This window comes from Mesoplodon bidens (genome assembly GCF_964165515.1).
Source record: "Mesoplodon bidens genome assembly, chromosome: 15".
In the NCBI taxonomy this organism is placed as follows: Eukaryota; Metazoa; Chordata; class Mammalia; order Artiodactyla; family Ziphiidae; genus Mesoplodon; species Mesoplodon bidens.
Window position 1 is genome coordinate 63,236,444 of NC_138171.1, and position 25,100 is coordinate 63,261,543.

The following is a 25,100-nucleotide window of genomic DNA, read 5'->3' on the forward strand; positions in this document are numbered from 1 at the left end:
CAGCGTTTTCTCAGCAGAGCACCCCCATCCCATGGGAGGAGGGCTGTGGCCGAAGTTCCCGTGGCCAAAGCTTCTGCCTGTGGGCATTTTGGTATCAAATCACCAATATTTAACTCCACTCTACAGAGGGCCTATGATGTTTAAGCTCAGGGTAAATAAGGTGTTTTGTTTTTCATTGCCCTAGGAATTCAGAATTTAGGCCCGCTATGAACAGGCAGATTTGGGGTAATGTGACCACGGTCCTTCATTGCTGTAGTAGCTGTTGTTTACAGGACACTCTGAAATCCTGGACAAGCTTTCTGGGAGAGGAATGCATTAAGCCTCCCAACCCATCTTCTCCTTTAGTGGTTACAAGGTGATCTCAGGTAGGGATGTGCCCAAGGTCACAAGGCAAGTGGCAGAACCAAGGATAGAACTCAGGAGAGCAGCCCTCTGAGACACACAGCTGCTACCTGGCAGGAAGCATCGTGGAACTCGCTAACCTCGGCAAGCAGCACAGGTGCAGAGGAAGGGGGAGCAGCTTTACTCTGGAGCGCAGCTGCCCCCGCCGTTCCTAGCCCTCAGCTCCCCTCTTTCTACTCTGCTCTGCCCAAGTGGAAACCCCAACACGCTGCTGAACCGTCCACCCTCCGAGGGGCTGGGGGCTCCCACAGGTCGCTGGGCCACCTTACCAGTGCTTGTGTTGGTGACGCCATTCACTGTCCCCTCCACGTCGGTCTCATCCTCAGCATAGCTCAGAATCAGGCTCTGCTGCCGGCTTGTCAGTCTCCTGTGGACCGAGCACAGTCAGTGTCAGAGTGCTTCCTCTGGGCAGCTCTTTAAAGGACGTGGACGTGGCCAGTCCCCACGCAGCGTGTGGGAAATGCGAGACCCGCAACCCAGGCACAGGACACACCCTGAACCCAAGAGCCCACGCCCTCAAAGCTTCCGTAAAATAAACCTCCTGAACTACCCTAACTTGTTCTAAACAACTGCCATTGTGGCTATGCTAAATAGTTTACAGGGGGGAACAAAATGGAAATGATGTAATTAAAGAGAGGGCTGGAAACCCAGTCCTCCCAAGCGGAGTCTGGCATGCCCTGCTCCGGATGCCCACGGCTCCCTGATTGGACTTTTCTCCCAGACACCACGGACATCACCCACAACTATCTGGTTATAGGTCTCTCCCACCAGATGGCAGGCAACCTGAGAACAATAATAACAAAATCAACAGCAGCAGCAATAGCTAAGCATTCCCTATGGGTTATTCCTTTAATCTTCCAGCAACTCAACGAGGTCGAGCTTTTGTATTACATCTACTTTCAGGAGTGCCCAGGCAGGATACACTTGACTTAGAGGGAGAAGTAACCCGCCTAAGCCTCAGCGCTTATGGCAGCAGAGTCACACAGGCCGGGCAGTTGGGCTCGGTGCTGAACCACCATGCCGCTCAGCACCAACTCAGCAGGTAAGAAGCCCTCAAGCGGCTCCTGCCCAGTGCTGAAAGCTGCAGAGATCGGGCGGGCCTCGCCACAGCTGAGCAGCGCTTACTTTGGAACTCTGATCTTGATGTGAATGTAGTGATCTCCATAGCCATAGCTGTTAATCCGGGGGATGCCTTTCCCGCTCATGCGAATCTTCTGGTCTGACTGAGTCCCAGGGGGAATCTATAAAGAAAGGAATCTCTGGTTTTCCTTGGTTTCCAGTTGCCCAAATGAAAACATTTCACTATGTGAAGACCATCTTATTCCCGAAAAGAACTCCATTCAGGTTTCTAGACCAAACCCACCAGACACCACACGGAAACTGGCTAAGCCAGGTCCAACCCGAGCAGAGCTTGTGATGGCCTTGAGGGCAGGGAGTCTGGGGCGGCGAGCCCAGAGCAAGACTGAGGGAGCATGGGGAGCGAGACCTGGGAGGTGGCAGAGCCAACTGGGGCACCACTGAGGCCGCTCCCCGGCCCGGCAGCAGTGGACATGGCCCGGGAGCTGCCTTCCCTGCCAAGTCACACCCAAGGCACGGCCAACACTCCTCCTTCCCCCCCACACCCAGATTGTCTCCTCAAATCCCCGACAGGCTGGCTGTTCCCAGGTTCCAACCACTTCTCAGCCATTTCCCGTTTCAGAAAAAAAGAACAAGGAAATACAAGGGTGGTGAGGCCACGCTTGCCCTCTTACCATCACATTGATGGTCTCGTACAGGCCCTGAGCTCTGGCGGTGCCTCCCAGAATGGCCTGAGCTATGGAAATGAAGAGGTCGGAGTGGATGTCTGCGCCGTCCCTCCGGAACACAGGGCTTTTCTGCACCTACAGCCAAGCACGAGAGGGGGTTACGCTCAGAGAAGTCGTTCTGGAGAGCGGGCAACAGACATATCTCAGCAGCTCAGAGCACAGCATCAGGGAGAGAATGTACTTTCACCAAAGCAACCACAGCCCCAGGCTCTGGGAGTTACAGGGGAGGTTCCTACTTCACTGCAACGCAAGAGTGTCATCTCAGATCAAGCTGTTCAATTGTTCAGGGAAGTAAAAAAGTAAAATCAGCTTCTGAACATTAAAAAAATAAAAATCTTTCTTTATTGGAAAGTATAAAGAAACACAGACTGATACAATCTACAAAGGCGAAAACGGTTTACTTTCCAAAGAGTCATTTGGTACAAACTACCTTCAAGTCAGACTGGCAACACTGGAATTATTCTGATTGTATAAGCACTATTTTTTGTGTGTCAAAGACATTCTTTGCCTTCCAGTGATTTCTTCTTTTTTTCTTCTCTATTATCAGCTGCGAACAATATGAATTCTCTACCAAACCTTCCTTATAGATTGGCTTCCAGCCCGCTGCCTTTGTCTTCGATTTCTCAGTCTAGAAGACTCACCCTTTACATTATTTTTTTCTTTGTTTTAAATTATAAAATATTTCACATATACGTAAACCAGCAAAGTAAATAACACACGGTGTTTCCACAACCCAGCTTAGGTAACAGAACATTAGGACACAGGTGACTTCTCCCCACCTCCAGCTCACCCCTCCAGAGTAACCAGGCCAATCTAGTAGGTGTCATTCCTACAAGCATCTGCTTACTTTTCCTACATGTTTACATGTCCCTAAACAATACATAACACCACCTCACATGGTTTAAAATTTTACACAGATGACCTCCTTCCCTCGTCCTGCAACCTGCTCTCTCCCTGTTTGTAACTGAGAAGTCCCAGGACGTCTCATGCTGACACGTGTAGCGCGAGCCTCCTGCTCTGAGGTGCCCTAGGCCCACAGCGCAGACCACTCACCATTCTCCTCTCCAAGGACAGCAGGCTATTGTCACTGTCTCACTGTTGTTAACGAGGCTGTCACACACCCTGCCTCTGTGAACTGCACCTCCTCGGGTACACGTCTGGTGGAATCGCTGGCAGAAGGCGCCCCTCCTCTCATGTTTCCCTCACCTCAGAAAAGTGGGTTTGCCCTGCACATTGTACATAAAACTGTAGCTTTGGCACTTATTGTCCCTATGAACAATTCGATACATAAATAAAAAATACAAGGAGATGTTTTCTGTATTTTTATGAGTCCAACTTGTAAACACCTCGAGGAAACTTTGTTCTCTCCACATTTAGCACAAAAGCTTGATGTAACACACGTTTAATCACCCTGCCAAAGTGGCCACTGCTCACCTTGGAAACTCAGATGGCCAGACACTCTGTGAAGCTCCTACCTCTCCTATGAGAAGCCTGGGCCGTACCCTCTCCAGGAGAGCAAGGGCCTGACAGAAGCTGTGCAAACAGAGAACCTACCCTGAATGTGATGAAAATTTCTCTTTTTCCTACAGGCATCCTCACAGTCTGGCCATCCTCGACTCCTGTAAGTAAAAACAAAAGTTCAAAAGAGAACGATTATTTTGGGACCTCCCAAGGCATTTTCTATGCTAGATCCATTTACAACCCACCAACTTACTCATTTCTGTTTCTTGTTAACAAGGTAACACAACTACCGAAGATAGCAACAAGTATAACTTAAAACAAGATAACTTTCCAAAGGTGCAACATACAATAATTGATAACTGAACAAAAGCCCCTTCTATTCATTTCATCGGTTTACTGCCAGGTCCACCTAGTATCTCAGTGAGTTCAGAGTCTAATCGGGGAGACAGCTATTAGCCAAATAACAACACTAACGAATGTATCACTACAAACAGAGACATGTTCTTAGAAAGAAAAGATCACAACTCCAGACAAAGGAACATCTAAGGAACAGGGAGGGTTCCAGAAGGCTCCCCTGGGGAAGTGACACTTGAGCTGGGAGCTCCAGGAGAACAGAGTTAACCTACTGAAAAGAAGGTGGACAGTGAGCTTCAGTCACCGGGAATGGCGTATGCAAAGGCTCTGTTCTGGCAGGCAGGGGCTACGTGAAAGTCAGGAAGCTGCAGGGCAGGTAATGAGGGGGAGACTAAAAGGAGGGGAGGCTGAGACCAGCAGGGGCTGGAAGGGGAGGCCATTTCTCGGCCCCTGAGAGTCACTGCGGTGTCTTCAACAGGTTGAGAGACATGATCAGACCGCACAGTGGAAACTGGCTAGGAACAGGAGCCAGTTAGGGAGAGCAGCCACAAGCTGGCCCTGGGGGCAGGAGGAGGGGGTGGTGTTGCCCGCTGGGCTGGCAGTGGGGACGACATTGGCCTTGGGACAGAAGATGGAGGAGATGGGGGAGTCCTTCATGCAGAAGCAGAGCGGCCACGTCGGGTTTCATCTCCCCACGTGACATGTGTGCAGATTTTAAGGATAACTGGTGCAGAGGAAAACGCAAGGAGACCCTGGTTCCTCCTCGAGTTTGGGCTCCAGAAACAAGGACACGATGGCCCCAGCTCCCAGCCCCTGCGCGTGGAGGAGCCCCAGACCCACCGGCAGGCACAGGGATCACCACCTTCTTCTTCTGCTTGGCTTCTCCTGCTCCTCTGCACACCACACAGGGAGACGTGATGATGGAGCCCCGGCCACCACACCTCCGACATGTGGAGCGCATCACAAAAGGGCCTGTATTTATGGTTTCCTGATAAAAAGGAGAAGAAAAACGGGACCCTTAGACACCAGTAAACCCTGACAGCGAGGTCCTGGGACCACAATGTGCACGAGAAACATTTCACCAAAGACTCACGTGTTGCGTGCACATGCACTAAAACATACTGCCTAAAGACACAGGTGCAGGAGCTCAAACTGTTAATCTGACCTAGAGCGCACAGACTTCTGAATCCCAAACCACAAATCTGATTATATGAGGCTGAAAAATGAGACGCTGCCTCTCTACAGAAGTTCCCGAAACTCCTGGGAGCTGAGCAAATATGCTTTAAAAAGAGTACCCCCCACCCCACCATTACAAAAGGGACAGCTGGGAAAGCAGGGAAAGAAAGAGGAAAGTGATGGCTGGATGCAACCCCCACCCAGAGCTGCCATTGCCCACTCCAAGGGAGGGGCAGCACTGGCCTCTCTGTCTCCCAGGGCCCCCCACTGTCCCCAGCCCCCATCACAGGTACCCTGGGAGCAAGGAGGCAAGCAGCTCCTCTCACGGGCACTGGTGCTGCTCATGCTCCCCCGCCAGGGGTCTCTTCTTCCCTATCCCCCCAGCCCCTCCCACCCCAGTCCTCCAGGAGCCTCCCCGGCTCCCAGCCCCTCGCACAGCTGGTGGGGCCTTACAATTTGTGGCCACTCCCATCAGCTCCTCACTGGGCACTGGAAATCGGCTACTTTTTTATTTAACCTAACATCCTTGGGGGTTTTTTTCTTGGTAAATTATCAAATACCTGTTGTTATAGCAAATCAAAGGATACAGACATATATAAAAAAAATTATTAATCTCCCCCCTCATATTGACTCCCAAGGTGACCAGCTCTTGGTAGCTCAGTTTGAGGTGTTCTTTCCCACAACTCGCTCACTCACTCTCTCTCTCTCCATAAAAAACTTTTTAAGTAAAAATTTTATAATGACAACATATTATACTATTGTTCTGCAACTTGCTTTCCCTTTCATCTTCATCATACATCATGAACATTCCTCCAGACCAATATATATAGATTTCAATTTCCATTTTAATATTTAATTTTTGTTTCGGTGAAGAAAAAAATCTCTTCACATAGATCCTTCTGTCCTGATGTCTTAATTTTTTTTTCTAAGACAGATTCCCAAAGGTGGACTTGCTAGGACAAACATTTTTTAAATTTAAAATTTTATGTGCTAGGTACTTCCCTGGTGGTCCAATGGCTAAGACTCCCAATGCAGGGGGCCCAGGTTCGATCCTTGGTCAGGGAACTAGATCCCGCACGCCGCAACTAAGAGTTTGCACACTGCAACTAAAAATCCTGCATGCCGCAACTAAGACCCGACGCAGCCAAATAAATAAATAAATAAAAAGATTTTTTAAAAAATACAATTTTATGTGCTATATTTATTTGAAAAGGTCCTATGTGCGTATGGTACAAAATTCTAAAGTAGGGACTTCTCTGGTGGTGTAGGGGTTAAGAATCCCCCTGCCAATGCAGGTTCAAGCCCTGGTCCGGGAATATCCCACATGCCGCAGAGCAACTAAGCCCGTGCACCACAACTACTGAAGCCCATGTGCCTAGAGCCCGTGCTCTGCAACAAGAGAAGCCACTGCAATGAGAAGCCCACGCACCACAAACAGAAGTAGCCCCCGCTCGCCGCAACTAGAGAAAGCCCATGTGCGGCAACGAAGACCCAACACAGACAAAAATAAATAAATTAATTAAAAAAAAACATTCTAAAGTGAAAAATGAAGGTACGGTGAAAAGTTAAATGTCCCCCTCACCCCTGGCCCCTAACCATTCCAGGTACCTTCCATATATGCACAGCTGTAGTGATATTCTTGTGTATCCTACTTTTATAGACACACATTTCAAACCATCCATCTGTGCATTACAAGTTTTCAATAAGCCCAGGTAGCATACTGTGCACACAGTTCTGTGGCTTTTGCTATTTTGTTTTTAACAATTTAATAATCTCAGAGAGCACTCCTCATCAGTGTATTTTTCAGTGACCTGGTGGTCACTGAGGCTGTGCAGTCCTTTCCTATTACACACAGGCTCCAAGGGACACCATGTACATGTGCTATTTGCCAGGTGTGATCTATAGGCTACATCCCCACAGAGAGAGGCATATGTGCAGGTGAAGAGCCACTGCAGCTGTGGCCAGGGTGGTTTCCACATCCACCATCAGTGCACACTAGTGCCACGTCCCACAGGCCTGTCAGCAGGGCCTGAACCCATCTCTGTAATGTGTGGCGAACTTCAGGCATCTCCTTGGCTCCACCTGCACTTCCCTGATTGCCAGCAAGAAACATTTGCTGGTCACTTGCATTTCCTCTTCTCACCTTGACCTGTTTTTCTAATGAGCTGTTAGTCTTTTTCTCATTATTCTGAAAGAGCCCTTTACATATTAGTAATACTAATCCTTTAGCTACGTCTTACAAATTTTTTTTTCCCAATCTCAAACATTACATTTTGAGAGAAATACACTTCAGCTTGTCTTATCTCAATGTTCACCTAAGAAATGTGAAAAAAGAAAGCCACAGCAATTCAGGGCCTTGGAGAAAGGACCTTAGAAGTGAGAGGGAATTAGGATCAATAAAAAGTATCTGTAGGGAATTCCCTGGCGGTCCAGTGGTTAGGACACGGAGCTTTCACTGCCGACGGCCCGGGTTCAATCCCTGGTTGGGGAATTAAGATCCCATAAGCCGCCTGGCACAGCCAAAAATAAAATAAAATAAAAAATAAAATAAAAAGTATCTGTAACAAGTGGCAGCAACTCAACTCACAAAACTGTAACCACAGGAATCCTCATCCACTCCAAGAGCGCCCTCTAGAGGAATGTGAGCACAACTTCACTTTCTCAGACTAAGCTGTAGGAGTATTTACAGGTAACTCTGGGCACACCCATCAGTGGACTATTATTTAGCCATCAAAAAGAAAGTTTAAAATATTCAGGGCTTCCCTGGTGGCGCAGTGGTTGAGAGTCCACCTGCCGATGCAGGGGACACGGGTTTGTGCCCCGGTCTGGGAAGATCCCACACACTGTGGAGCAGCTGGGCCCATGAGCCATGGCCGCTGAGCCTGTGCATCCAGAGCCTGTGCTCTGCAGCAGGAGAGGCCACAGCAGTGAGAGGCCTGCATACAGCAAAAAAAAAAACAAAACAAAAAAACCTCAAAGATATGGAAAAACTCTTTCATTATAATAAATGAAAAAAGGGAAAAATTGCACATATGATTCTCAACTGTTGAAAATTATATACAAATAGGCAAAAATATATTCAAAGTCAAAAGACAAATACAACTAAAATCATTGGCAAAGGACTAATTCAATTAATTTATAAAGGGCTTCTACAAATGAATAAGAAAAAGACCAATTACTCAATACAAAGAAGGACAAAAGGGCTTCCCTGGTGGCGCAGTGGTTGAGAGTCCGCCTGCCGATGCAGGGGACACGGGTTTGTGCCCCGGTCCAGGAGGATCCCACATGCCGTGGAGCGGCTGGGCCCGTGAGCCATGGCCGCTGAGCCTGTGCTTCCGGAGCCTGTGCTCCGCAACGGGAGAGGCCACAACAGTGAGAGGCCTGCGTACAGCAAAAAAAAAAAAAAAAAAAAAAAAAAAAAAGACAAAAGATGGAATACATGCAAAAAAACAATGGCTCTCAAATCTTAGAAAAGATATTCTACTTCACGCATAATAGATACCTGTATATTCAAAAAGTGAATATGAGGAATGACACTATTCAAAGGTATCCGTTGTCTATAACATGAAAAAAATAAGAACCACCTAGGCATCCAGCAACAGGTGCCTGCCTAAACAAATGGTGATGTGTCCATATAAAGGAATACCGTGGCCATAAAAAGACTGAGGCAGGGACTTCCCTGGTGGCGCAGTGGATAATAAGACTCCATGCTCCAAGTGCAGGGGACCCAGATTCGATCCCTGATCAGGGAACTAGATCCCACATGCATGCTGCAACTAAGAGTTTGCATGCCACAATTAAGGAGCCAGCGGGCCACAGCTAAGAGTTTGCATGCCACAACCAAGGAGCTTGCCTGCCACAACTAAGACCCGGCACAACCAAATAAACAAACATTAAAAAAAAAAAAAAAAAGACTGAGGCCACGATAAATGCAGAGTATTTCCCAAACATACTGAGAACTAGAAACAAAACACCAAGGTACAAGCAGTGCTAACAATTGCATTCTATCTCTGGTATGAAAAAATGCACACACACACACACACACACAGGCTTGCACACAGAAAGACAAAAGGATGCTTCTGGAGAGTGGAACTCAATGGCTAAAAGTCAAGATTGAGAGGGAGACTTATCTTACACAGTTTTCAATTTGTACCCACTGAATTTCTAATGATTTGCATATACAACCTATTCAAAAACTAGCTAATATAAAACGGAAATGATATTCCTAATCAATAACTGGCAGGCAGAAATAAAGACACAGACGTAGAGAACAAATGTATGGACACCAAGGTGGGGGGGCGGTGGATGCATATGTATAAAATAGATAATTAATGAGAACCTGCTGTATAGCACAGGGAACTCCACTTCACTGTACAGGAGAAACTAACACAACATTGTAAAACAATTATACCCCCCCAAAACAAACAAACAAACAAGAAACAACTGGCAGGAAACACAACAAAATACTAACAGTGGTGGGATTATCAGTGACTTCTGTCTCCTTTTTCATGCTTTTCTGAACTCAAAGACAACTTCTATCCCCCCATACACACACATACCATGAACAATGATTTGATTTTAAAGGTGGGTGATGGAGAACTTCCCAACTCCCTTAAAAAAACCATCTAAATGGAATACAAACATGCTCAATGGAAACCTAACTGCATTTCAAATAAATAATCATGGTGAAGGGGGAGAAAAAGAAGTGATCTAAGTAAGCTGAGCACAGTATTTTAACTATATACCCTTAATCCAAAGGTAAAAACAACTCTAAATACTAAATGTCAGTTAAGTAGGACTTCTTTTTGCAGTGGTATGAGTAACAATTCTGAAACTACTTTTTGTGTCTTACAGGATTGAGCAAATGAGTAAATATAGAGGATAATCAGAGCCAGATTTCTCTTTATTAGAAATTAATAATTTATCTTTATTATTTAGTTTCAAATATGGATAGGCAGAAGACTAGATAAACCTTGTGGTGTTGGGCTGGAAGTGGAACTATCAGGTGGATGATGGGTCGATGGATCGGTGTGAACATATGTGTGTATATACATCTATAACATGAAAAATATGGAAACATAGGTATGAAATATGTATCTATATGTGCACATGCACATGTGCTCATACACACATACACATGCTTTTTTCCTGGCTCAGTCTGCTGAAAAGTCTTGGAAGCAGTGACACTCCAGGCACAATGACCACACCTAGAGCACAGATCTTGGTTTCTAAATCCCACTAGACAGTTAAAGGAACCAGGACTCCTTGGAGAAACGACTGGTTTTCCAGGGTGTGGCAAGGAAAGTACAAGTTGTCTAGAATATCCTGTTGTTATAGAAAGTAAGGAAGCGCTGAAAGAATGATGAGGACACATCAAAAGAATACAGGAGCCAGCCAGAAGAGACGTCCACAGGCCAAGTCAGGGACAGTTTGAGCATCAAAGTAAGTAATACTAATGACAGCTCAGTGAATAAAATAAGAGTCCATGAGTTAATACTGATATGAATGAAAGTATGAATAAATAAATGGAGAAGAGAAAGCTCTTCCTTTCAGTAGAATGACAACTAATAAACAAAGAAGGGATGTTGCAATCAGAAAATCACCATTTAGGGAGACTGGGATTGACATATATACACTAATATGTATAAAACGATAACTAATAAGAATGTGCTGTATAAAAAAATAAATAAAATTAAATTAAAAATTTTTTTTAAAAAACATAAAAAACAAAAAAATCACCATTTAGCAAAAGTCACAGTAATCCCTGATTTAGGTAAGACTGATCTATGGATGCTGTAACTACTGGGTATAAGTTTGATGAACAACAGGATATTTATATAGTGTCAAGGTACCTCACAACTTCCTTGTTAATTTCAATGGGAAAAATAATAACTTTATAATGAAGAAACCCAGTGGACACTACCTTAACTGATTGTGAACAAATGTAACATCACCACTAATGAGACAAACTGACACCTCATGGCTCCTGACATGATCCATGAAAAGGGCACTACATGTCTGGTGTTTCTGAAAAAAATGCATAATCTGAATTTTATCAGGAGAAAACATCAGATGACCCAAATGAGGGACATCCTACAAAGCAGGTCTGTAATCCTAAAAAATGTCAGTTGTCATAAAAGAAAGACTGAGAAGTCATTCCCGATTAAAGGAGACAAAAGATGTGACAACCAGATACTATGCAAGATCACAGACTGGATACTGGGCTTGTGGGGAAAAAGAACATTATAAGGACAACTGAAAAAATCTGAATTGTACAGATAACGGTATCGTATCAACATTAAACTTCCTGATTTTGACAACTTACTGTGGTTACGTAAAAGAATATTCTTGCTCTTAGAAAATATATACCATAGGGACTTCCCTGGTGGTCCACTGGTTAAGACGCCACACTCCCAATGCAGGGGGCCCAGGTTCGAACCCTGGTTGAGGAACTAAGATCCCACAAGCCACAACTTAGTTCGTGCGCTGCAACTACTGAGCCTGTGTACTCTAGAGCCCAAACACCGCAACTAGAGAAGCCCACGTGCCACAACAAAGAGCCCACGCAGCCAAAAAAAAAAATATACACACACACACACACACACACACAATGTACACACCACAAATGACAAAGCAAATGGGACAAAATGTTAACAATTGGTGAAGCTGGGTAGAAGGAGTAAGGGAGTGGTTCTTCATACTATTCTATAAGTTTGAGTTATACCTGAAACTTACCAAAAAGAAAAAAATGATCACACTTCAAGCAAAATTTAAGTCCCCCTCCCCTACCCCAGGTTCAAATTACCAAAATACCCCACAATGTATTTTCAGAGAAGACAGCAGAGTTTCATTGCTTCTTCCGTATTGTTGACTAGGACAGAGCACTCCTGGGAAAATGCAGAAGATTCTAGACAAAACAGCCCCACCTAGTTATGAGCTCGCAAAGCCCTAGGTCCACTGGAGCACAGAAAAGAGGAGTGGTGGAGGGGAGCAGGAAGGGGGCAAGAGGTGGGAGGCCAGGGGCTCAGCCTCACGCTCACCATGCCGGAGCCGCCGCAGTAGTGGCAGTGCTGCATCTTGGTGCCGGGCTCATTCCCTTTGCCATCACACCGCTCACAGGTATCAGTGATGTTCACGGTGAACTCCTTGTTGACACCCTTGGCAGCTTGATTGAATGTCAACTCCATGATGTACTAAAGAAATCAAGGGACCGCCTGTTATCTCTCTTAAAGTAAGGGAGAGCACCGGCCAGCAGTTTACAGTTACTTTTTCTTTTAAAGACTTTATTTTTTAAAGCAGTTTTAGGTTTACAAAATTGAGAGGGAGGTACAGAGATTTCCCATATACGCTTTGCCCCCACACATGCCCAGCATCCCCTGTTATCAACATGACTCACCAGAATGGTACTTATTTTATCAAGGATAAACCTACATTGACACAACATAATCATCCAAAGCCCACAGTTTACATTAGGGTTCACTCTTGGTTGTGGATATTCTATGGGTCTGAACAAATGTATAATAACATGTATCCTCATCATAGTATCATGCAAAGTATTTTCACTGCCCTAAAAATCCTATGCTCCACCAATTCATCTGTTCCCCTAGTTACTTTACTTTTTAACTTACTTGTACTTTATCAAGCAAGAATAGATAGGAATCAACTGATTCTGCCCCACTCCTCAGAATTTTTAAGAGATAATATTTAAGTGAAAATGTGCTTTTCAACAAACTGAAAATGCTCACAGAAAATATTTGTACATGGTCCTTACTAACAACTCAAACGATCCACAATCATAACTCACATCATAAAACATCTCCCCTCTCTCTTCAATTCTGATAATGTCTGAAACAAGACATAAATATGGAAGAGGCAGGACTGGCAGTACCTCCCTATGGATTGAGCTCTCCTAGAATAACGAGGCAGGCTCCAGATAAAATATTCACACTCTATCTATGGACTCTGAGAGCCTTAGGTGCTGCCTGATTAAGCAATTGTAAGAATATAGTAAAACTGTATGTACACATTATTATATGATTTTTCAAATACTGGAACCATTTCCTACCAAGATGGCTGCCTCCAAATCATCCCATTTAAGCTGCTTTAGCTTTTTCTTTGAGAAAAAGAATTGGTAAAATCCGTTTGCATCACACTTGGCAGCTAAAATTTGAATGACTCTTCAAAATGAGATGCTTACCTCCTGGGGCTGATGGAACACACTCTGGAAGTCTCCAAAAGAGGAGGATGAGAACTCCCCAAAGATCTTCCTGAAGAGCTCCTCAGGGTCAACAGTGGGGCCGCCTTTCCAGTAGCTCTGCCCAGAGCTGCCGGCCCCAGGATCGAAGCCAGCAGAGCCATAGGTGTCATACTGCTTCCTCTTCACTTCATCACTCAGGACCTACCGTGAAAGGCACAGCAGTCAGGTGCTCCTGAGTCTCCCGAGGTCCAGGGACACAGATACCAAGCACAGACAGTGGTATCGTATCAACATAAAATTTCCTAATCTTGACAGCTGTACTGAGGTTATGGAAAAGAATGTTCTTGTTCTTAGCGAATACACACAGAAGTACTTAGGGATAGAGAGACACCACGTCTGCGACTTATTCTCGAATGGTCGGAGGGACGCATACATGCGCGCGCGCGCGCACACACACACACACACACACACACACACACAGAGCAGACTTATGATACCCTACATATCCTGAACCCCTTCAGCATGGCCGAAGTCCAGGAAGGAGGTCCGCTTTCACTTAACTCTGCAATGCTCAGTGGCTGTTTCACGTCTGCTTCGTCCCCAGATTACATTCTACATTCCTCTAGGGCAGTGGTGGTCTACTTTTACAACACCCACCATCCCCACCAGACAGTGATGCCCTAAGTTGGGGGTGGGAGGGGTCATCAAATAGGCGCAAAACTGTTTACTCTGACAAGGAGTTCCCAGACCCAGCAACAATTCCGAGTGGAGGGAGCTCTGTTAACACAGATTATTGGATCCTGTTCTTTACTGAGATTCCAGGTCAGTTCTAATGTGAAAATTTTGGATCTGGGAATTTTTTTTTTCCTTCAACGAGGTGATCTGGTGGGGAACACAGCCTTCCCACTGGACCTTCTGACACAGCAGTCGCCCTGGGCAGCGAGCTCTGATGCACACACACAGCGTAATGACAGTGACTGCACACACCGGTGGGCTGCATTACCTCATAGGCCTCTGCCAGCTGGGAGAACTTCTCCTTGGCTTTGGGATCATCTTTATTCGTGTCTGGGTGATATTTCTTGGCGAGCTAAGGGAGGAAATGGTAAATTACTATGGACACAAGATGATTACTAAAACTGAACCCCAGATACCAGTTACACCTCACCTCCTTTGTAGCAGTTGTCTGAGACTTAACAACCAATAGCAATTCTTAAAACAAGGTTTAAGACTTTAAAATAAACCATCTCTAACTAGACTTATTGTGATGATCATTTCAGTGTATGCAAATGTTGAGTCATTATGTTGTACACCTAAAACTAACAATGTCAATTATACCTCAATAAAAACAAACTAAAAGCAAAGCACACACAGCCAGAATTAAGAACATACACATTGTGTTCAGCTTTCAAATTTGATCAAAAGTGTATTACAAAATGATAAACTGAGTTTTGGGAAAGATAAATAAATAAATAAATAAATAAATAAATAAATAAATAAATAAATAAAACCATCTGCATGAGGGAAGGGATGTGGGAACAGATGTATATGTATGACTGATTCACTTTGTTATAAAGCAGAAACTAATAAAAAAAAATAATATTTACGAAAAAAAAAAACCATCTCTTCAAATCTGAGGTGTGTACACATTTTTCAACCACAACAAATCTCTAACAAAAATAAAAACTAATTCTTTAGAACTTGAGCACCTTTGTGAAAGATGCAAAAGAGTGTATCTGGTATACTACCATCTATATAAAAAGAGAGAAAAATTACTGGATAGATAAATAGCTGTATCTGTTGTATAAATTAGTTAGAACATACACTAAGCTGAAAACACTGACTGCTCCAGGTGGGATGTGGATGAACAGGAAGGAGGAAGACTTCTCACTGTACACTCCTTTGTACTTTTTGATTTCTGAACCAGGGGAATATATTACCTACTAAAAACATAGATTTAAATATTAAAAAACAAAACAAGATCTCCCTTGGCTGTCCAGAGCACACAGGCGAGCTGAGCAGCTCTAAAATGAAGGTTTCTTCCTGGCCATGCTGAGCAGTGCTGTGCGACACCTTTGTAGGTGTTCACTATGTTTCCTGCAGCTACCGATGCCTTCCAAGTCTGGGTCACCCTGATAGAGGGTGAGGAGGGCACAGAATCCTAAAGCTGAAAGAGACTCAGGAGACGTCTGGCTCCACCACTGCCGGCAACTGGCTGCTCACTCTGCTGCTGGACATGCTGGTCCTCACACCAGCACGTGGAAGGTTGAGTGCTCAGTCAGAAGGGGGCTCTCAAGGCAGGGCAGTAGATCATGGTGGGCCACAAGGCTAGTTCCAGGCCAGGGCAAGATAGGCTGATATGCTCAAGAGATCAGCACAAGGAAAAGAGAGGCCTTTGGCAGTCAGAAAGACCTGTGTTTTAGTCTCATGTATGCCACTTATTGACTGTGTGGCCTCAGCTGCATGTCATAACCTCGCCAAGTCTTTTGCCATGAGGATTAAATGATGTAATACATGAAAAGCTTTTATCAAGGTCTGACCCCAGTTATTGCTCCATAAAGCCTACTTTCTAAATTTCCGGTTTTAAATTATACAGCTTTACCTGATCTATTTACTTCCACACCTAAAAATTTGGATGGTTCCCTACTCTCTCTTAAATCTCTAGTACTTGCTAAGGGCCTCACATGCCCCCTTAAGTTGGCCCCAGGCCCCATCTCTCCAATCTTCTCCCACCCTTGTATCAGGTACCTTACCTTCCAGCTCAAGAGACACACTATTCACTATCCCAAGACAGGATCTCTGCTTCCTATCCCCAAGTCTTTCCTCATTCCCTAACAACCCAGTAATAAAAAGATATCTCAATTTAAAAATGGGCAAAGGATCTAATACACATACAGCAAATGGCCAAAAATCACATGAAAAGGTGCTTAACATCATTAGCCACCATGGAAAAGCAAATCAAAACCACAGTGAGATACCACTTCACACCCACTAGGGTGGCTTGAATCAAAAAGACAGATAACAAGTGTTCGGGAGGATGTGGAGAAATTTGAACCTTCACACACTACTGGTGAAAATCTAAAACAGTGCAGCCTGTTTGAAATAATCTGGCACCAGAAATAAACCCACACACCTATGGTCAATTAATCTATGACAAAGGAGGCAAGAATATACAATGGAGAAAAGACAGACTCTTCAGTAAGTTGTGCTGGGAAAACTGGACAGCTACGTGTAAAAGAATGAAATTAGAACATTCTTTAACACCATACACAAAAATAAACTCAAAATGGATTAAAGTCCTAAATGTAAGACCGGACACTGTAAAACTCCTAGAGGAAAACATAGGCAGAACACTCTTTGACATAAATCGCAGCAATATCATTTTGGAACCGTCTCCTAGAGTAATGGAAATAAAAACAAAAATCTACAAATGGGAAATAATAATTAAACTTAAAAGCTTTTGCACAGCAAAGGAAACTAAACAAAATGAAAAGACAACCTACAGAATGGGAGAAAATATTTGCAAACGATGCAACCAACAAGGGATTAAGTTCCAAAACATACAAACAGCTCATACAGCTCAATATCAAAAAAACAAACAACGCAATCAAAAAATGGGCAGAAGATCCAAATAAACATTTCTCCAAAGAAGTCATACACATGGCCAACAGGCACATGAAAAAATGCTCAACGTTGCTAATTATTAGAGAAATGAAAATCAAAACTACAATAAGGTATCACCTCACACTGGTTAGAATAGCCATCATCAAAAAGTCCACAAAAAAATAAATGCTAGAGAAGGTGTGGAGAAAAAGGAACCCTCCTACACAGTTAGTGGGAGTGTAAATTGGTACAACCACTATGGAGAACAGTATGGAGGTTTCTTAAAAAACTAAAAACAGGGCTTCCCTGGTGGCGCAGTGGTTGAGAGTCCACCTGCCAATGCAGGGGACATGGGTTCGTGTCCCAGTCCGGGAAGATCCCACATGCCGCGGAGCAGCTAGGCCTGTGAGCCACGGCCGCTGAGCCTGCGTGTCCGGAGCCTGTGCTCCCCAACGGGAGAGGCCACAACAGTGAGAGGCCCACATACCGCAAAAAAAACAAAAAAACAAAAAAAAACTAAAAACAGAGTTACCGTATGATCGAGGGATCCCAGTCCTAGGCATATATCCAGAGAAAACTATAATTCAAAAAGATACATAAACCCCAACGTCTACTGCAGCACTATTTACAACAGCCAGGACATGGAAGCAACCTAAATGTCCACTGACAGATGAATGGATAAAGAAGATATGGCATATATATACAATGGAATATTAGTCATAAAAAGAGAATGAAATAATGCCATTTGCAGCAACATGGATAGACTTAGAGATTATCATACTAGGTGAAGTAAGTCAGAGAAAGACAAATATCACATGATATCACCTATATGTGGAATCTTAAAAAAAAAGATACAAATTAACTTATTTACAAAACAGAAATAGACTCACAGACATAGAAAACAAACTTATGGTTACCAAAGGGGAAAGGGGAGAGGGAGGGATAAATTAGGAGTTTGGGATTAACATATACATACTACTATATATAAAATAGATAACTAATAAGGACCTACTGTATAGCACAGGGAACTATACTCAATATTTTGTAATAATCTGTAAGGGAAAAGAATCTGAAAAAGAATAGATATATATATTTATGTATAACTGAATCACTTTGCTGTACACCTGAAACTAACAACAGCGTAAATCAACTATATTTCAATAAAAGAAAAAAAAGAAATAGCCTGGCCGTTCCTCAAAATGTTAAACATGGCAGTCGAAATTGCTATGAATTGACCCAGCAAGTCTGCTCCTAGGTATATGTATATACCCCAGAGAAATGAAAGTATAAGTCTACACAAAACTTACAGAGGAATGTTCATAGCAGCACTACTCATAATAACAAAAAGGTGGAAACAATCCAAATATCCATCAACTGATGAACAGATAAATAAAACATAGTATATCCATACAATGGAATATTACTTGACCACTAAAAGGAATGAAGTACTGCTGCATGTTACAACATGGATGAACCTGGAAAACATTATTCTAAAGTAAAAGAAACCATGGGACTTCCATGGCAGTCCAGTGGTTAAGACTCCACGCTTCCACTGCAGGGGGTGCAGGTTAGATCCCTGATCAGGGAACTAAGATCCCACATGCCACATGGTGTGGTCAGAAAAATAAAAAATAAAGTAAAACAAACCAGTCACAAAAGTCCACATATCACGATTTCATTTCTATGAAGTGTCCAGAATAGGTAAATCTATAGAGACAGAAAGTAGGTTAGCAATTTCAAGGGCAGAGGAGAATGGGGAATAAGGGCTTATGGTGTGGGGTTTCTTTTTGAGGTATGAAAATGTTTTAAAATTGATTGTAGTGATGGTTATACAACTCTGTGAGTATACTAAAAACCACTGAACTGCACCCTTAAAAAAAAAAAAAAAAAGTAAGAGGAGAGAGTAGCTATCCAAGCTGTAAGGTCTGGTCTTAATCAGTATTTGGCTTTAAAAAAAGTTTTTTTTCTTTTTGGCCACGCCGCTCAGCTTGAGGGATCTCAGTTCCCCAACCAGGGACTGAACCCAGGCCACGGCAGTGAAAGTGCCAAATCCTAACCACCAGACCACCAGGGAATTCCCAGTAATTTTTAAAATTTAAATTGTATTTAATTTATTAATTTTATTAAATTTTAATCTTCTTGAAGAGATATGGGAATATGTATATGTATAACTGATTCACTTTGTTATAAAGCAGAAACTAACATATCATTGTGAAGCAATTATACTCCATTAAAGATGTTATTAAAAAATTTTTAATCTTCTTTATTCTGATATGGCTTTCCTATGTTTATGGTGTTAAAGTGCTCTTTCTTTCATCAAATGACATTAATAGATTGTACTTGATTATTTTTAACACCTATATTAGGCAAAATACAAAAGCTAGCATTCCTATATCGGCACCCTTGGTACCTAAAACTTAGAGCAGGGCTTCCCTGGTGGCGCAGTGGTTGAGAGTCCACCTGCCGATGCAGGGGACACGGGTTCGTGCCCTGGTCCTGGAGGATCCCGCATGCCGCGGAGCGGCTAGGCCCGTGAGCCATGGACGCTGAGCCTGCGCATCTGGAGCCTGTGCTCCGCAACGGGAGAGGCCACAACAGTGAGAGGCCCGCGTACCGCAAAAAAAAAAAAAAAAAAAACAACTTAGAGCAGCACACCTACTGATTCAGAAGATACAGAAGAGATCTAAGTACAAAAACAGCCCTGGAAAAAAAATTTTTTTTTTGGGGGGGTACACGGGCCCCTCACCACCGCGGCCTCTCCCGTTGCGGAGCACAGGCTCCGGACGCGCAGGCTCAGCGGCCATGGCTCACGGGCCCAGCCGCTCTGCGGCATGCGGGATCCCCCCGGACCGGGACACGAACCCGCGTCCCCCGCATCAGCAGGCGGACCCCCAACCACTGCGCCACCAGGGAAAACCAAGATTTTTTTTTTAATCTCTGGTTCTGACTCTCCTTTTTTCTGCAGCATTAACCAGCGTGGCCTCACGCACTTGAGGAACATGGTCCAGGAGAGCCCATCTTTACCATCTCATTGCACACTCTCGGCTGCACACAACCGACAGGTACGGGCACACACACTGCACCCGTCAGGGTCACACTACATCCACAGCATCCCTTCTGCAGTCTCGTCTGTAAAATCTTCCATACAGACCTGGTAATAAGCTTTCTTGATCTCCTTCTGGCTGGCACTTCGGGGCACTCCTAATATCTGGTAATAATCCTCTTTGGCCAAAGGGGCGCTCGTGTGGAAGGAGGCAGTACAAAGAAAAGGGTAACTTTTTACTCCTAAAAAAGAAAAAAGGAAAGAAAATCACTCTGGGAATGTACTCAACAAAAGGAAATTGTGAGCAAACAACCAGCCAGGCTATCCCTGTGAAGGAGCAAAGAGGTCACAGCTTTAGGGCCTCTTCTCCTCCAAGACCACTGGGGACCAAACTCACTGCACTTCAAAAACAGCTAAAGCCACTGTAAACGGAGTCTACAAAAAATAGAGTGCTGGGTGGGGCTGATTCCGCTGGATTACACTAGGGCTGTAGCCTCATTATACCTCTAAAGGAACCACCCCCAGATGGGGGCTGCACCTGGGGATGACTGAAAAGGAACTAAGCTCTCCTGTTACACGGCTGGTTGAGCACCCACCATATGCCAAGTGTTCACATAGGCCTTGTCTCACTTAAAGCTTAACAACTCCCCAGGTTCTTTCCCTCCACCATGCAACCTTGGATATCTGCTTATGGGGTGGTTTTCAGAGTGTGGTCCCTGGACCAGCAGCATCATCAGCTTGCTGGAAATGTAAATTCTCAGGCCCCACCCAAACCTGAATCCAAAACTCTGGAGGTGGGGTCCAGCAAGCTGTGTCTAACAAGCCCTCCAGGTGATGATTCTGTGGCACACTCAATGTGAGAACTGTGCTAAATAAATGGTTCTTGGTCTTTAGAGTCACAGATCTCTTTGAAAGCATCCAATAAAAGCACTGACCCCTCCCCTAAAAACAATACATATATATAGACGCACAAGGTTAAACAGCCCTGTGCCAGAACCTCTGTTTACCCCAGAGCAGACAACCCAAAAGGGATCAAAGCACATGGTAGCCCCGCCTCCATGCCCTGCCCTCCTTTCAGGCCTCCTGCATCAGCAGCTGGGAGGAAAGGCTGACAGACACATCTACTCAACTGCCCTCTGTACGGAGCAGAGAGCCAAACGGACTGTCACCAAATGAAGGAGGGAGAGCTGCTCTACAACCTGTCTCCTAACCCCCAACCCATCTTGTGACAACTGAAGATGGGGAGGGCAGGGCGGGGAGCAGAAGGGGCCAAGTTATTGCAAAAGAGAGGGCAGGGCCACAAAAGAGAATAAGGATCATGAGGCTGCTCCAGGTTTTTAAGTCAAAGGTTCCCCTGCCAAGGAGAAGCTTCTAGATTCACCACTCATTCATTCAGCAAACATGCCTGCCAAGCACTGGGCTCCTCGCAGGGGACACAGCAGCAAACCATGCAAAGGTACTGCCCTCTGGGAGCCTGCATTCATTCACGATCTGAATACTGTACTAGGCACTGAGGATACGAGTTGAATAGAAGAGTCTAAGCCAGTGCCCTCAAGGAGTTTACTGCCCAGCAGCGGAGTGTGGGAGGCAGTGTGTGAAGTGATATTAGCACACAGGGACACAGAGTGAGAATACACAAAAGGGTCACCTAGCCAGAGTCTCTCAGCCTCCACACTGTTGACAACGGGATCAGGTTCCTCGTGAAGCGGGGGGGGGGGGGCTGTTAGGGGCTGAATTGGGTCCTCCCTCCCAAATTCACATGTTGAAGTCCTAACCCCCAGCACTGCAGAACATGAGTGTATTTGGAGATGGGGGTCTTTAAAGACAACCCTACCAAAACACTGATCCCGAACCGTGAAAAAATAATTTTCTATTTTTTTAAGCCGCTTAGTCTGTGCTACTTAGTTATGGCAGCCCTATGTTATCTATTTATAGCCTAACATACCTATGTATGTATTGTAGGATGTGTGAGCAGCATCCCTGGCCGACTAGTTACCAGTAGCACCCCCCAACCCCAAACTGGTAAGTAAAACTGCAGATGTTGCCACATGTCTCCTTGAGGGTAAAATCATCCCCAGTTGAGAACCAGTAAACCCAATCTCAGAGATTCAGAGGTCTCCTAAGGCACCTGCTGTTAAGCTGCAGAAATTAGCTCAGCTAAGGAGGGCTGGAATCCATCCAGATTTATGCCTGTAGTCCTGGCACTGTTTGCAATAGCATCCCTTTTGCTTTCAAAAGTGCTCCATTCAGCAACTACATCATATGATCACCTTTGGTTTGGAGAGAGAAAGTCCTTGTGTAACTGCAGGTACTATGATATAACTAGAGACTCGAGAGTGTGTGTGTGTGGGGGGGGGTGGTAGGGGGTGGTTACAGATGTTGATGAGGATGGTAATTAATAGGGCCTAGGAATAAACAGAAGGGCCTTTGAGTATGCTAAAGAGTCTGGATTTTATCCTGAGGGCAATGGGGAGCCACTGCAAGCATTAAACAGAGAACTGATCAGATGTGCACGAGAAAGAGCTCTCAAACAACAACAACAAGGATTGGGAGACAACTTAAAATTCATGTACGCACAAAAGACAACCCAGGGTGTGGAGCATATCCAGGAAGGGGGCAAGAAAAAGGATAATCAGGAGAATAAGTAGGAATGGTCAGAATGATAAAATCAGAAGCAGAAAGTAAATCCGTCTTTTCAGTATCCCCCATACTTGGTTTCTGTTGCTGCACCCTAAATTTCCTGGAATATGAAAAGCAGACAGTATGGGAGAGGGAGAGACTACTGTCGTCTTTCTCTGGTCAGATTTGAGAAAAACAGCAGAGCTAGTTTCTCAGTGATCCCATACTCAACCCCCGCTTCACTCCAGGACTGAGGGGTTACCTTGACCTATCCTGCCTCTTTCCCCCACCCCTTCCAATCCAGAAGGCAGAGGCTGGTAGTGGCAAAGGTTCTGGAAGCTGCAGCTTCTACATCATGAGAAGAGAACTCAGGCTTGGGTTAGAACGGGAGACAGTAACGTGCACAACTGCATATAAAGACAAGTACATTTAACTAGCACAAGTCTGATGACTTGACATTATCCCAAAGGCATCAATGATTAGCAATGATTAGAAAGAGTTCATTTAATAGACACATTTTCCCCCAAGATATGACCAATAAATGTCTTGCCCATTTTAGAACAACCCAGAACAGGATTAGCCTCCAAGTCATTCCAAGAATGGCCAACCTTCCACTCTGCGAGAAGGTGTGAAATAACTACCTTCCATTCTGGGAGAAAAAGTCAGATTTAAAGTGTTGTTTTTAGGGACCTCCCTGGTGGCGCAGTGGTTAAGAATCCACCTGCCAATGCAGGGGACATGGGTTCAATCCCTGGTCCAGAAAGATCCCACATGCCGCAGAGCAACTAAGCCCATGCACCACAACTACTGAGCCTGCGCTCTAGAGCCCACGAGCCACAACTACTGAGCCCGCATGACACAACTACTGAAGCCCATGAGCCTAGAGCCTGTGCTCCACAACAAGAGAAGCCACTGCAATGATAAGCCTGCGCACCATAACAAAGAGTAACCCCCACTCGCTGCAACTAGAGAAAGCCTGCGCACAGCAACGAAGACCCAATGCAGCCCAAAATAAATACACAAATAAAATTTTAAAATAAAGTGTTGTTTTTACATCATCTAACTGTACTGCTGGATTTGAGATGAGATCACACACCAACGTTTGGGAGCTGAGATGATGACCTTAGATGTGGTAACAGTGCACCTTGAAGGATGCCACCTCTCACAGGTGTTCAACACCTGTTACAAAACATGCCCATTGTGGGCACTGGGCTCACCTGGGGAAAAGGACAGCTGACTGCAGTTCCTTAGTAATCACCCCATGCCAGGCTCAGTACTTAGTGCTTGTCTGTCTCTCACACATACACATACACAATTATCAAAAAATGTTCCCAAACCTGGACAAATATGATATGAACTAATTTAGCTTAATAGGTATCTAAGGAATTAATAATTGAGCATAAAGATGTAGTCAAATTCTATTCACAACAACCCTGACATTAGAAAACGTTGGCAAAACCTAAAAATGACCACTTTTGCTCATACTGAGAAATACAGCATGACACTGATCCAAATATCCTGAGGAAACCTGGGCAGACTACTGCTCCGTCCATCCATGTGGAAATATAGGTGGCAGGAACAGAATTTAAAAATGGGACCATTCTGACCAAAACCACATCCAATCTCTTTGTTCTCTGCTGTACCCCCCGTACCTAGAACAGTACCTAGCATATGACAAGTCCTCAATAAATACCTGTAAATTAAAAAATTTTCAATAAAGGAATGAGAGACACAAAAGGATTAAATAATCCACCCAGGACGCACACACATTACTGGAGTAGTGTTCACTGTACAAGGTAATAACAATTACTGATACTTTAATTACTGGCTTTTATGTAAGCATTAAAAATTGGATCTCAATAGGAAATTATCTTGTGTAAATTACCTTGCCAGGACCCTCTAATTAATCATCTCTGTAAGTTTATAGCTTAAATATCATTTGCACAAATTCTAGGGAACACAAACATCTAGCACAATCCAGGCACATCGTTGGTTGTTCACTGTTTCCTCCTTCCTTCCTTATCTCACTATAAGGGAAGTCACCCAACACACAGCATAAGAAACCATCATAGCTAAACATTTAAAAGGTTTAACATATACTAATTCAACATCACCTCCAGCAATTAAGAAAGCAGCAGGTTTTGAATCAAGGCTCAACTACTTTCTAGCTTTGTGACATTCTACAAGTTAACATCTAAGCCTCAATTTTTTAATCTATAAAATAGAATTAATAGCAGTGTTTATCACATGGAAATGATCCATGCCTGGTGCATAGTAAGTGCTCAATATATATTAGTTTGCATCAATGACCAACATAAGAACTTCTTTCATTTTTTTGAACTTTATTTATTTTTTATACAGCAGGCTCTTATTAGTTACCGACTTTATACATACTAGTGTATATATGTCCATCAAAAGGGACTTCTAGGGCTTCCCTGGTGGC

The 25,100-nt window shown here is 44.2% G+C and overlaps 1 protein-coding gene across 2 annotated transcripts in view; it reads right to left on the minus strand.

The window, feature by feature from the left end:
- Positions 1-25,100, minus strand: part of DNAJA3 (DnaJ heat shock protein family (Hsp40) member A3) — a 32,011-nt gene that overhangs the window by 5,862 nt on the left and 1,049 nt on the right. For both annotated transcript variants that reach the window (XM_081257995.1, XM_081257996.1), the window contains exons 2-10: positions 20,147-20,280; positions 14,399-14,482; positions 13,396-13,596; positions 12,239-12,391; positions 4,863-5,010; positions 3,762-3,826; positions 2,154-2,282; positions 1,528-1,643; positions 672-769 (exon numbers count right to left, since the gene is read on the minus strand). In XM_081257995.1, the coding sequence (XP_081114121.1) occupies positions 672-769; positions 1,528-1,643; positions 2,154-2,282; positions 3,762-3,826; positions 4,863-5,010; positions 12,239-12,391; positions 13,396-13,596; positions 14,399-14,482; positions 20,147-20,280 (1,128 nt within the window). The remainder of the gene's footprint in view (positions 1-671; positions 770-1,527; positions 1,644-2,153; positions 2,283-3,761; positions 3,827-4,862; positions 5,011-12,238; positions 12,392-13,395; positions 13,597-14,398; positions 14,483-20,146; positions 20,281-25,100) is intronic.